The sequence below is a fragment of the Heptranchias perlo genome, chromosome 10 (genome assembly GCF_035084215.1).
Source record: "Heptranchias perlo isolate sHepPer1 chromosome 10, sHepPer1.hap1, whole genome shotgun sequence".
Classification (NCBI taxonomy): domain Eukaryota; kingdom Metazoa; phylum Chordata; class Chondrichthyes; order Hexanchiformes; family Hexanchidae; genus Heptranchias; species Heptranchias perlo.
In genome coordinates this window covers 1,961,438-1,976,498 of record NC_090334.1, presented here as the reverse complement: position 1 = coordinate 1,976,498, position 15,061 = coordinate 1,961,438, and the positions used below count along the sequence as shown (strand labels likewise).

Genomic DNA, 15,061 nt, shown 5'->3' with positions numbered 1-15,061 from the left:
TTCTTCTTGGAACAGAGAAGGTTGAGAGGAGATTTGATGGAGGTATTCAAAATCATGAAGGGTATAGACAGAATAGATAGAGAGAAACTGCTCCCATTGGAAGAAGGGTTAAAAACCAGAGGCTATAGATTTAAGGTGATTGGCAAAAGAACCAAAGGTAACATGAGGAAAAACTTTTTTTTTAAAAAAACAGCGAGTGGTTAGGATCGGGAATGCACTGCCCGAGGGGGTGGTGGAAGCAGATTCAATCACGGCCTTCAAAAGGGAACGGGATAAGTACCTGAAAGGAAAAAAATTGCAGGGGTAAGGGGATAGGGCAGGGAAGGGGGACTAGCTAGATTGCTCTTGCATAAAGCCTGCACAGACTCGATGGGCCGAATGGCCTCCTTCTGTGCTGTAACCTATGATTCTATAGCCTGCCCAAAGTTGTATTAATTTCTCCGTGCCAGAATTAACAACTGAACACGTAATATAGCATAAAACTAACAACTTGCATTTATGTAGCACCTTCAATAAAGAAAAGCCTCCCAAAGTGCTTCTCAAAGGCATATCAGACAAAAAATGGACACTATCAAAAGTAGATATTAGGAGAGGTGACCAAAAGCTTAGTCAAAGGAGTGGGTTTTAAGAACAGTCTTAAAGGAAAAGAGGGAAGTGGAGAAGTAGAGGGCTTTAGGGACGGAATTCCAGAGTGTGGGGCCTTGGTGGCTGCCTATGGTACCAATGGAGGAGGGGGGGGGAAAGAGAAGGAGCAATGTACAAGAGCCCAGAGTCAGAGGAGTGATGAGTTCAGGGGCTGGTGGGTTGTAGGGCTGGAAGAGCTTCCAGAAATAGGGAGGGACGAGGCCATGAAGTGATTTGAACACATAGATGAGAATTATAAATTAGAGGTACTGAAAATTAGAAACCATTGTAGGTTAGCAAGAACAGGATACTGGAAAAGTTAAATTGCAAGGCTACACAGAAGGAGATATGCATTCACACCTCCAATCTCAGCCATGTCACTGTAGGATAGCATCAAGAGGTAAGGCACTTCTCTACATTGGAACTGGCAAGGGAAAAAAAGGATAAGGAGTCAATCTTGATTTACAAGTCCCACTTTTCAGGATCTTTTGACCCTTTTCCACAGAAAGGATTTGGAAAAAGAGTTATTTTAAATGTTACGTTTTAAAGCATAGTGGAATTATGCAAGTTTTCAAAAAGGGATGTGGAATCCCCTCCCTAAGCCTCTCCACGGCTCTTCCCACCTTTTAAAATGCTCCTTAAAACCTACCTCTTTGACCAAGTGTTTGGTCACCTATCCTAATATCTCCTTCTTTGGCTCGGTGTCAATTGTTTGATTACACTCTTGTGAAGTGCCTTGGGACAATTTACTACATTGAAGGGGCTATATAGATGCAAGTTATTGTTAATAAGTAGTTAAGGTGCTAATGAGGTAGCTTTGATGCTATTTCCTCAGACTGTAAATATTAAGAAATTTAAGCTTGTCTCAGTAATTGATAGCACCTCACACCCATTGTGATAGGGAGTTGCCAGTGCCGGGCGCTCAGTAGTTTTTTTTGGACCTTACATTTCTGTTTGTGAACAGCAAGATAAGACATACAGACATATCCAGTCAAGCTGAGCTTTCTGAAATAGAATGTTGCAAGGTAGGTAGGTAGCAAAAGTCTGCAAGAAGGTTGCAGTTTCAGAGAGAATAGTCAGAAATTATCCTGTTTAAATCAAGGCGACTCACTAATTTGGGGAAACATGGCGCGTTCTTTGTTTTATATTATTACGCAGAGATAAGTTTGAGTTAAGTGAGTCATATAGTAACTGCAGATCTGGCTGTTCACCTTTCTATAAAATAAAGCAGTTAATCAATTCACGTTAGGCCTGCTTTCACAAAGTGTTTGCTCAGTCCGCGTTTGGAGAGATTCAAGTACAGTCCCTGCCGCTTACAATGGGCGCGTTATTATTAACGCAATTTATCGTTAATTTCGATTTATAAGCGGTGGACGGTAAAGCCAATTCCTGCAGGCTGTGCTGGTCACTGAACTATGGATTGGTGTGGGATGCAGCTTCCATTCCTGTACAGACCTAGAGAAGCGCCAATAGAAAATGGGAGTCTACCAAAAAAGTGAACCGTGGGAAAGACACATGGCAGCACCAAGGCTTCCTGGAGACTTCGTTGGGGATAAAAACTGAACATCGCACATCGGTAAATACTCTACAGGGGTTAACGAGGTGCGAAGAACTGCCCGTAATAGTCGTCACGATTAATACGTTATTAGCGGTGCCTTTGTAATTGACTCCGATGTTAATGGCAAATGGTTAGCGCCATTTGTCCAATATAGGCGGCTGCCCGTGGTAAGTGGCAGGGACTGTAAAACATGTGTAAAAGATATGAATATCCAGTTCAGGTCATAGTTATAGTTCCAGGTTACGCTCAGATCATTTACAGGAGCAACTGATGCTAGTGAACCCAAGAAGGTATCTACAGCAGGCCTGAATTTGTAACCCTAAGCAATGTGCCAGACTTCTGGAAACAACTGACCCATCCACTCATCTGTCACGTGGAGAGAAAATAACTTAGCAGAAAACATTCCACAATAAGGCTAATAATTAAATGGCTTTATTGTAGAATATTAGTCACAAAAACACTTTTCATTTGTTTAAAAGTTTTTTTAAAAATGTACTCCATTGACTTCCTGACTGACACCATTCGTTTTTATTTCCTTATGCTGGAGGGTTGAGCCTTAATAGTGCCAAAAAAAAAAGCCACGTCTGTGGGTTTGAATAACATTTTTAAAAAGCCCATTTCTGTAAAATTGGAGGCCATGGGTAAATACTAGTGGGGTCTATAGTGCAATCTGCAGCAGCACATTAGTACTGCAATACGGCACCCTACCACCAAGCCTGCTTCACACCTCAGTTACTGTCCAAGTAGCTTTTCAGTACTCAAGTTGCAGCTTTGATGTTCTTGTGGTCCCAAAGTAGTGAAGACCAATGTTCCCACCTACAGGTCTCTAAAGCTGCATGTTGTATGTAAACATTCAGTTAGCAGCACACTTGCAAGTAGGGTGGCCAACCCTCCAGGATTGCCCTGGAATCTCCAGGAATTGAAGATTAATCTTTTGGATACTGCTGCGGGCAAATTCGGGAGGAAAATCATAGTGGCATTAAAAAAAAAATTGTGGGTTTTTTTTCCCCATTTTCTTTGAACACTTTTATTAGTTATAGAAATATTAGAAATGGCTATTTGAGCATGCAGGGCTTTTGGAGGTCATGTGATGAAACCTCCAGGAATACGTCCAACTAGAGTTGGCAAACCTACGTGCAAGAGGAGCTCGGATGGTGCTTTAATGTTGCTGGACACACTGTGCTGTTGCAACCGGGTTCCTGCAAATCCAAACTGCCAGCACTCGCTAAAATCAGCTGCCGTGAACAACCATTTTTTAGTGGGTCTTCCGGGATACCAGTTTAAGGTTTACATTTGACTAACAACTCGCTGTGCAAGATCTGTGTTTCAAGAACGCAGTGGCACTCGTTTAATATAAAAGCATCTTAAGATTTAAAATATGGTTTCTTTGATCAATGTTGCAAGAGTTTAAGTCAAGTCCCGGGGCAGCCAGATGCCTTCTCCCTGGTCACGAGTCAGCGCAGAACGTGAATGTAGTGCATCTTTGGAACATCGTTCTTGTAAGTATTCCCTTCCTCCAATTGGCCCCCTCTGACTGACGTGCAACTGGAAAATGGAGACCCGGCATTTAATTTCTGCTTACACTTAGGAAACTAAGCTTGTACATTCTTATAGCCAGACAGCCTTTCAGTGAATGGCAGAGTCATGTCTATCCTTCTTACTGAGCCCCAGAATAAGCTTCACATTACTGGAAGTTGTGTAACATTAGAAGACAGCACAAGCAGATGTCATAAGCATCAGTCACTGGAAAGGATCCACGACATTAAGCATAAATCTTAAGAAAGGCAGCTGCCGAGGACCAGATGAAGCAAAGTATCACACAGTGGATCAAAAACTGGAAAGGACATTAGCCAAATTAAAATGCTGTTTAAACACCAACCACAAAATATGCCAACAATAGGGGGCAAAGAATGTCTTAACTTTCCTAATAGCATTAATCTATCAAACTGATAGAGAAGAATCTTTAATTAATGGAGGTCCAGCTTTTCAATGTGCTGATATACAATTAAGACCAACTAAGAAAGGAAAGAAGATTGAAGATGTGTCCAGGAAAAGGACCAGATACAGCTCAAGCCGCTTTTATATTGATCTTCAGCTGCCATCTCCCACAGCACATCTCACACAGCCAGCCACCAGTTAAAGGTAAAGCTGCCAGATTTTGTTAAGAACGGTGGGCAAGACATGATATTCCCTTGATCTTGGCACCTTGATCTTGGTCTAACTTGGCCATTAATAACCCTGCGCTATGAGCAGTGCAATCTCTCTGGATTTGAAGTGTCTCCACCCTGCTGATGTCACAAAATCACATAATGATGTCACAATGTACACGACTGTCATGATGACATCATGATGCCATCACGTAGCACGTATTCAATGGCTGATTTGTCAGTCACTGTGAGCATCCTTTGGAGCACACTGCCATCAGGTCAAAGGGAGATTGGCCATGTCACCTGCAGTGTAAATTTGCAAGCGCAGTGTAAATTCTCAGGCCACTCTCCCAGTATCGAGACTGCAGTAATAAAAGGCTCCTCATTGCAGAAAAGTCAGCAGATTTACATGGCACAAAATTCTTAAAAGGGACACTTCCTTTCAGTGGCCATCCCTGTGAAGATAGAAGCATATTATGTCCTGTTTGTATGTAGATATTGATGAATGAAAAATAAGTTTTAAAAATTAATGCCAAATGCAAGTTCAAATTACAGCAATATTATATACAGTGCAACCTAAAACTGAATGAAAACCAGAGTTGAAAAGCCATACCAACAAACTAACCATTCACTCTGCACTTCAAGGGATTACGTTGACGCATGGCTAGATATAATTTCCATGATAATAAATGTGATTTTCACGGACAAACCATTAAAGGGGAGGGGGAATAAAGACAGCATAACCTAAATTTAATTGATCTGTCTGCTCACCATCAGCAGTAAAGCTACAATCAACAAAGACCAAATGCTGCTGCAAAAACATCTTACCGCAGAGTCCTCTGATGCACCATGTTCATGCTTTTTACAGGCAGGCCCAGTCTTCCAGGCTTCAATATCTCCGCAGTCACAAAATCCTCCTCCATAGGAAGAATTCATCTTCAATGCACAAAGCAAACAATGTGTTAAATGCTGCGGCAACATCGATTTAAAAAAAAATTCTAATTAGAAAAATGGCATGGTCCTTACTGATACTCCAACATGATGCAACACTAAATGATAGGATACCCAACACCCTTCATATTTCTCAATCTCAGCGGTGCAATCAGGGGAGAAAGAGTGAATGGGGACATCTCCAGCCAGAGTCATGTTTACTTCGCTGCTGCCCAAGTGCTCCACAGGCAGTGGCCTGAAAACCAGTTACAGGATGTGAATGGCCCAAGTGCAGAAAGCAAGGTTAAGATTCCCTCATACACACAAAACAAAACACACCCATACCATAGCAACTGTTCATGAAAGGAACACTCTTTATGGAATTACCTTCATGCAGCAACACCTCATGTACAATTTGGTATGCAGCATTGGGGCCAATTTTAGCACTCATCACTTCTGCTCTGGCTGCGATCAGCTAAGTCAGCACAAACTGGGCACAGAACCAGGGACCCAACTGGTGTGTGGGGCTCACCTACACGCTGGAATCAAAATCATTTTGGAAAAAAAATGCCTTTTGGAAATCCATGGTTATTTCCTTTGGAGTTTTTGGAATATATTTTTAATACAAAAAAACAAAAAAAATTCAGAGCTTTTGTCCAGTCAGATAAAACACATTATGTTGCTGCCACAAAAACACTTTGGGGTTGATGTTAGGCTCCGTTACCAAAGAAATGGATACAGATGAGGTGTAGTCGAGTTAAAAACTGGGTGATCAGTTCCAACACCATTGTCCACTTTGTGCACTGCTCGAGTTTCTGGTGGGCTTGCAGCAGGTGAAGGAAGCTCCCCTCAAAGTAAGTGGGGACGTAAATATTCAAATGATGCCGGAGCGATGACAGAGCATCTCCCATTTCATTTTATCGAACTTCTAAATTGGTAAAGTGGCAGATCATCACATTACCTATATGTAATGCGCGCCCAGGATTTCTAGAAGCTGAGTTGTGAGCTTAAAGGGCCTAGTGAGAAGATTCATTCAGCACTTTTAATGCTGATTCAGCACCAATTCCCAATTTTTTTCCCTCTTCCACTTAAGACTTTGAGGTGATTGCTCTGCTGCCTGACTGCCCCCATTGGATGCCCAATGGGAAACCCTCAGCTCAGCTTTTTTTTTGGAGGAAAAAGAGAACTAGTGGAGGGATGCCAAGCAGACCAAGCTACAATGTGTTCTGCGCTCACACGCTTATGAAGTCAGAAATGCACAAACCCACTTTGGCAGACAACTGGCACCCACAGAGGGAGGGTCCGACAGCAGACTTGACAGCACAGGTGTCAGCTTTGGTTCAGTTGGTTCAAGCCCCACTCAAGAGACTTGAGCACATAATCCAGGCTGACAGTTCAGCGCAGTACTGAGGGAGTGTTGCAATGTCGAAGGTGCCGTTAAGCAGAGGCCCCATCTGCCCCCTCAAGTGGATGTAAAAGATTCCATGGCTCTATTTTGAAGAGCAGGGGTGGTCTCCTGGTGTCCTGGCCAATATTTATCCCTCAACCATCAAACATCTCAAACAGATTTTCCGGTCATTATCTCATTGCTGTTTGTGGGACCTTGCTGTGCGCATATTGGCTGCCACGTTAAAACAGTGTCTACACTTCAATAGTACTTCATTGGCTGTAATTGCTTTCGGACATCCTGAAATTGTGAAAAGCGCTGTATACATGCAAGTTCTTTCTTCCTATAATGAGGAAATGTCTGACTAGCGCTTATGTTGGATGTTTCCTTGCAAACACCTCAAACACAGTATGTCATGCTTTCAGCAGCACTGCATGAAAGGCAAGCCACAGTGATCAACAGCCAATGAAGCCAGATTGGCCACACCTGCCAAAATACTACCAAGCATATTTGCAGACATTGTTGCACCTACCTGACAACAACCACGGTTTTGATCTTCACAAGATCCAAGTCAACAGAGAGCCAGGTGCAGAGCTGTGGCATCTGCTGCTAATGTGAACCATTGGATTGACACAGCCAGTGACAGCTGCAGCCTCAAGCCTGCAGGCATGCTGCAATGCTAGCTTATCGGCAAGGTGCTATACAGTGAGGAACAGGGCCACCATCCTTGCACCCACTGCATGGGGCATCATCTTCAGTTCAGCAGCCAAATAGGGGGTTATTTGCCCCCACACTGGGCTTACTTTCCCTTCACTTTTGCCGTCTGTCCCTTCAGCCTTGGCAAGAGCCGTCAATGGGCTGAATTACCGTTCACACTTTCTGCAAAGGCTGTAAGAATTTTCGTTCCCCTATTCTGCCACTTCCCTTTAATTGTCTGCATCCTTTTAAATGTCACCTAAATTTTCTGGTCTCGTGACTAATGCGTTTCCTGTATCCATTCAAATCTGCATCGGAAGCTGTGAATAATTATTGCAAAAGGCCTAGCACCAGAGAATTGAGTGCTATTGGCACATTACCATTCTGATAAGGTTGCACCAATTCTTAACCATTTAGAACTGACTTACACCAGTGCACAATATTCAACTCATTCCCTTAAAACAGCACAAAGAAAACCCAATGTTTTTTGACACCTGCTCAAAGCAAAGGACTGCTCGGCTATATAATAGTATCACAGCCAATCCCTAAAACTGTGCAACGGTAGCATACTTTAGTGCAGTTTTTACTATTTCCCACAAAAAATATTAATGAGTAGTGGAGGAGTCAGAGCTCCAGACAGGCTTCTTCAACACTCTGTCCAGTATGTGGAGGTTCAATCAGGCTGACAGCGACTATGTTCCCTGGCTAATTCTCTCAGCAGGTGACAGAACAGCTGACATACGAATAGAAGAAACCAAATGCATACATATTCACTCAGGCAGATTTTATTTTTAAAAAAATCTTACAAGTTTTACAATTTTGCACCTCCCAAACCCATGACCACCACCTAACTGCACTGTGGGAGCACAGTCACCACACAGACTGCAGCAGTTGAAGAAGGCCCACCACCACCTTCTCAAGGCCAACCAGGGATGTTCAGGAAATGCCGGCCTTGCCAGTGATGCCCATATCTCGAGAATAAATTTTAAAAAAATATTTCCACTGACAAGTAAAAATTCCACAAAACATTTTCACAAACTCTTTCTTTGATCAAATTTAAATGCAGCAATAAAACAGAGCAGGCAGAACATACAATACCTTATACCGATGATTTCGGTGAACACTGTTTTGGAAACAGTCCACGCATAGAACACAAGTGGGATCTATTGCACAGTCTCTGTAACAAAATGGTACAAACCTAGTGTTAAACTCTGACTGCATTTGTGATACATCCTAATCATAGAATCACAGAATGATACAGTCCATCGTGTCTATGTCTGCTCTTTGAAAGTGGAGGTAAGAAATAGCAAGGGAAAGAAATCACTGGTGGGAGTAGTATAATCAGGAAATAAGGGGGGGCATGTAAAAAAGGTAATGCAATAATCATGGGCGATTTTAACTTTCACATAGATTGGACAAATCAAATTGGCAAAAATAGCCCTGAGGAGGAGTTCATAGAGTGTATTAAGAACTGTTTCTTAGACCAATATGTCGGGGAACCAACCAAGGAACAGGCCATTTTGGATCCGGTAATGGGTAACAAAACAGGATGAATTAATTATCTCAAAGTAAAGGATCCCTTGGGAAGCAGTGATCGTAACATGATAGAATTTCACATCCAGTTTGAGAGCAAGGATCTTGGGTCTGAAACTACTGTATTAAACTTAAATAAGGGCAATTACAAAGGAATGAGGGCGGAATTGGCTAAAGTGGACTGGGTAAACAGATTAGATGGTATGATGGTGGATAAGCAATGGCAAACATTTAAAAAGATATTTTATGACTCGCAATAAAAATATATCCCTGTGAGGAGGAAAGACTCCACAAAAAGGGTGAACCAACCATGGCTAACTAAGGAAGTCAAGGATGGTATCAGGTTAAAAGAAAAAGCATACAACATGGCAAAGATTACTGGTAAGCCCGAAGATTGAGAAAACTTTAAAAACCAGCAACGGATGACTAAAAGAATAATTGAGGGAGAAAATAAATTATGAGAGGAAATTAGCAAGAAATATAAAAACTGACAGTAAAAGCTTCTACAAGTGCATAAAAAGGAAGAGGGTAGCTAAAGTAAACAATGGCCCCTTAGAGGATGAGACTGGGGAAATAATAATGGAAAACAAGGAAATGGCAGAGGAATTGAACAGATATTTTGTATCTGTCTTCACAGTAGAAGACACTAATAACATACCAATAATATTAGAAAATCAAGGGGTAAAGGGGAGGGAGGAACTAAAAACAATCACTAGAGAAAAAGTACTAGGTAAGCTAATGGGTCTAAAGGCTGACAAGTCCCCTGGACCTGATTGCTTGCATCTGAGGGTCTTAAGGAAGTGGCTACAGAGATAGTGGATGCATTGGTTGTGATCTTCCAGAATTCACTAGATTCTAGAAAGGTCCCAACAGATTCGAAAACCGCAAACGTAACACCCCTATTCAAGAAGGGAGTGAGACAGAAAGCAGGTAACTATAGACCAGTTAGCCTAACATCTCTCATTGGGAAAATGCTAGAATCCATTATTAAGGAAGTAGTAGCAGGACATTTGGCGAACTCATAATATAATCAAGGACAGTCAACATGGTTTTACAAAAAGGAAATCATGTCTGACAAATTTATTAGAGTTCTTTGAGGAAGTAACGGGCAGGGTGGATAAAGGGGAACCAATGGATGCAGAATATTTGGATTTCCAAAAGGCATTCGATAAGGTGCCACATAAAAGATTACTGCACAAGATAAGAGCTCATGGTGTTGGGGGTAATATACTGGCATGGATAGAGGATTGACTAACTAACAGAAAACAGAGTTGGGATAAAAGGGTCATTTTCAAAATGGCGATCTGCAACTAGTGGGGTGCCGCAGGCCTCAACTATTTACAATATATATATATAAATGACTTGGATGAAGGAACAGAGTGTCTTGTGGCCAAATTTGCAACTTGCTTTTCCACCTTTTGGCAGATGCAATACAATACTGGAAAAGGTGAGGTTATGCACTTTGGCAGGAACAATCAGAGAGCAAGTTATTATCTTAAAGGCGAGAAGATCAAAAAGTTAGTATGCAGGTGCAGCAGGTGATCAAGAAGGCCAACGGAATGTTGGCTTTTATTGCTCGGGGGATAGAATATAAAAACAGGGAGGTATTGATGCAGTTATATAAGGTATTGGTGAGACCACACCTGGAATACTGCATACAGTTTTGGTCTCCATACTTAAGAAAAGACATACTTGCTCTCGAGGCAGTACAAAGAAGGTTCACTCGGTTAATCCCGGGGATGAGGGGGCGGACAAATGAGGAGAGTTTGAGAAGATTGGGACTCTACTCATTGGAGTTCAGAAGAATGAAAGGCGATCTTATTGAAACATATAAGATTGTGAAGGGGCTTGATCGGGTGGATGCGGTAAGGATGTTCCCAAGGATGGGCGAAACTAGAACTAGGGGGCATAATCTTAGAATAAGGGGCTGCTCTTTCAAAACTGAGATGAGGAGAAACTTCTTCACTCAGAGGGTAGGTCTGTGGAATTTGCTGCCCCAGGAAGCTGTGGAAGCTACATCATTAAACAAATTTAAAACAGAAATCGACAGTTTCCTAGAAGTAAAGGGAATTAGGGGTTACGGGGAGCGGGCAGGAAATTGGACATGAATTTAGATTTGAGGTTAGGATCAGATCAGCCATGATCTTATTGAATGGCGGAGCAGGCTCGAGGGGCCGATTGGCCTACTCCTGCTCCTATTTCTTATGTTCTTAAAGTGTCTGCAAAGGGATATTGACAGGTTAAGCGAATGGGCAAAAATTTGGCAGATGAAATATAATGTGGGAAAACGTGAAGTCATCCACTTTGGGAGGAAAAATAAAAAAGCAAAATATTATTTGAATGGAGAAATACTACAAAATGCTGCGGTACAGAGGGATCTGGGTGTCCTCGTACATGAAACACAAAAAGCCAACATAAGATGCAGCAGGTAATCCGGAAGGCAAACGGAATATTGGCCTTTATTTCTAGGGGGATGGAGTATAAAAGCAAGGAAGTTATGCTACAACTGTACAGGGTGCTGGTGAGACCACACCTGGAGTACTGCGTACAGTTCTGGTGCCTTTATTTAAAGAAGGCATTGGAGGCAGTTCAGAGAAGGTTCACTAGGTTGATTCCAGGTATGAAAGGGTTGTCTCATGATGATTGAACAGATTGGGTCTATACTCATTGGAGTTTAAAAGAATGAGAGGAGATCTTATTGAAACATACAAGATTCTGAGGGGACTCGATAGGGTAGATGCTGAGAGGATGCTACCCCTCATAGGGGAATCTAAAACTAGGGTGCATAGTCTCAGAATAAGGGGTCGCCCGTTTGAGACAGAAATGAGGAGGAATTCCTTCTCCCAGAGGGTCGTGAATCTTTGGAATTCTTTACCCCAAAAAGCTGTGGAGGCTGAGTCATTGAACACATTCAAGGCTGAGTTAGATAAATTTATCATCAGCAAGGGAGTCAAAGGATATGGGGAAAGGGCGGGAAAGTGGAGTTGAGGTTAAAAAATCAGATCAGCCATGATCTCATTGAATGGCACAGCAGGCTCTAGAGGTCGAATGGCCTACTCCTGCTCCTATCTCTTATGGTCTTATGGTCTAAAGAGCTATGCAATTAGTCCCACTCCCCTGCTCTTTCCCCATCGCCCTGGAAATTTTTCCTTTTAAAGTATATATCCAATTGCCTTTTGAAAGTCACTACTGAATCTGCTTCCTCCACCCTTTCAGGCAGCGCATTCCAGATCAAAACAACTCGCTGTATAAAAAAGTATCTCATCTCCACCAGTTTTTTTTTGTCAATTATCTTAAATCTGTGTCCTCTGGTTACTGACCCTCCTGCCAGTGGAAACTGTTTCTCCTTATTTACTCTATCAAAACCCCTCATAATTTTGAGTGCCTCTATTAAATCTCCCCTTAACTGTCTCTGCTCTAAGAATAATCCCAGTTTTTCCAGTCTCTCCACATAACTGAGGTCCCTCATCCCTGGTCCCATTCCAGTAAATCTCCTCTGTACTCTCAAAGGTCAACAACTTTAATATTTCTCTCCCTTCTTGCCCCGCACCCTCCAGCCAACTATATCATCTGAAATGTGCAATATGACCATCTTTACTCTTCAGTTCATTTGGAATAATTTTAGCACTGGTGTAGGCTTCCGTTTTTCATACCAAACATGCATTATGAAATGCCTTACATTCTGGTGCCTGCTCAGGCTAGTTAGTGGCTTGCAGCTTGACTATTTTAACTGGACATCAAGCTGCAGAGTCTGTAATCAGGAAAATCAGAATGGCACAGTTCTTGGCTCAGACATAAAAAAAATTGCTCCGCTTGAATTAATTTTCCACAGATTCAGAAACAAGAAAGTGTGATGCCCATTTTTGGAACGTGACAGGAAAACTAAGCTATTGAAAAGGTTACGTCAATGCCTCTTTCCTCCCAATCTTTACAAGGTGTAAGTTACAACAGAAAGATAGTGTAAATCTAAACAAAGGAAACTACGAAGGTATGAGGAGTGAGTTGGCTATGATAAATTGGGGAGCTTCATTAAAAAGCATGACAGTGGATAGGCAATGGCTAACATTTAAGGAACAAATGCATGAATTGCAACAGTTATACATTCCTTTCGGGTGCAAAAACACAAAAGGAAAAGCAGCCCAACCATGGCTAAATAAAGAAATTAAGGATAGTATTAGATCCAAAGAGGAGTCATATAAAGTTGCCAGAAAAAGTAGCAAGCCTGAGGATTGGGACCAGTTTAGAATTCAGCAAAAAAGGACCAAGAGATTGATTGAGGGGAAAAAATAGAGTATGAGAGTAAACTTGCAAGGAACATAAAAGTAGACTGTAAAAGCTTCTACAAGTATGTAAAAAGAAAAAGATTAGTGAAGACAAATGTAGGTCCCTTACAGTCAGAAACAGGAGAATTTATAATGGGGAACAAGGAAACAGCACAGCAATTAAACAAATACTTTGGTTCTGTCTTCACGGAAGAGGACACAAATAACTTCCCAGAAATGCTAGGGAACCAAGGGACTAGTGAGAAGGAGGAATCAAAGGATAATTAGTATTAGTAAAAAAAAAAGTACTGGAGAAATTAATGGGACTGAAAGCCAATAAATCACCACGGCCTGATAATCTGCATCCCAGAGTACTAAAAGAGGTAGCCATGGAAATAGTGGATGTATTAGTTGTCATCTTCCAAAATTCTACAGATTATGGAACAGTTCCTGCAGATTAGAGGGTGGCAAATGTAACCCCACTATTTGAGAAAGGAGGGAAGAGAGAAAACAGGGAACTACAGACCGGTTAGCCTAACATCAATAGTGGGGAAAATGCTAGAGTCTATTATAAAGGATGTGATAACAGAATACTTAGAAAATATCAACGGGATTAGACAAAGTCAACATGGATTTATGAAAGGAAAATTGTGTTTGACAAACCTACTGGAGTTTTTTGAGGATGTAACTGGTAGGATAAGGGAGAACCAGTGGATGTGGTGTAAAGTCCCACACGAGAGGTTAGTGTGCTAAATTAAAGCACATGGGATTGGGGGTAATATACTGGCATGGATTGAAAATTGGTTAACAGACAGGAAACAGAGAGTAGGAATAAATAGGTCTTTTTCGCGGTGACTAGTGGGGTACCGCAGGGATCAGTGCTTGGGCCCCAGCTATTCACAATACATATCAATGGTTTGGATGAGGGAACCAAATGTAATATTTCCAAGTTTGCTGACGACACAAAATTAGGAGGGTCTGTGAGTTGTGAGGAGGATGCAAAGAGGATTCAAGGCTATTTCGACAAGTTGAGTGAATGGGCAAATACATGGCAGATGCAGTATAACAAGGATAAATGAGAAGTTATCCACTTCAGAAGGAAAAACAGAAAGGCAGAGTATTATTTAAATGGTGATAGATTGAGAAATGTTGACGTACAAAGGGACCTGGGTGTCCTTTTATCAAGGACTGGAACTCACTGAAGTTAACGCAAGTAACAGTATTAGAAAAAATGCCACTAAAGACTGACAAATCCCAAGACCTGATGGTTTCCACCCCAAGGTTTCAAAGGAAGGAGGTGAGGAAATTGCCAATGCTTTAGCCATAATCTTCCAAAGCTCTCCCAATTCAGGAAAATTGCAAATATAACTCCATTATTTAAGAAAAGTGAGAGAGAGAGACACCAGGAAATTATACCTGTTAGTCTGTTATTGGAATCTATAATTAAGGAAAGAGAGACTGAGCACTTAGAGAAATTTGAGCTGATCCATGTCTGGAGAGAGCCAACATGGATTTTCAAGGGTCGGTCATGTTTAATGAACCTAACTGAATTTTTTGAGGAAGTAGCTAAAGTAGTAGACGGGAATGTATATGGATATAGTTTATATGGACTTCCAGAACGCATTCGATAAGGTTCCACATATGAGACTGTTAGTTGAAATTAAACCTCATAGAATTGAAGGCAAATTATTGACCTAGTTAGGAGATTGGCTAGGCGGTAGAAGGCAGAGAGTAGGCATAATGGGTATATACTCAAATTGGAAGGAAGTGACTAGTGGTGTCCCACAAGGATCTGTGCTGGGCCCTCAACTATTCACTGTATTTATTAATGAATTAGATAACACAATAGAGAGCCATATATCCAAGTTTGCCGATAACACAAAGATTGGTGCAAAGTAAGTAGTATAGACGGGAGCATAAAATT

The 15,061-nt window shown here is 41.6% G+C and overlaps 1 protein-coding gene across 1 annotated transcript in view; it reads right to left on the bottom strand.

Moving 5' to 3' along the window:
- The window catches only part of ubr1 (ubiquitin protein ligase E3 component n-recognin 1), a 189,088-nt gene that overhangs the window by 151,573 nt on the left and 22,454 nt on the right, over positions 1-15,061 (bottom strand). The window contains exons 3-4 of the mRNA XM_067991119.1: positions 8,441-8,519; positions 5,158-5,265 (exon numbers count right to left, since the gene is read on the bottom strand). Of these exons, the coding sequence (XP_067847220.1) occupies positions 5,158-5,265; positions 8,441-8,519 (187 nt within the window). The remainder of the gene's footprint in view (positions 1-5,157; positions 5,266-8,440; positions 8,520-15,061) is intronic.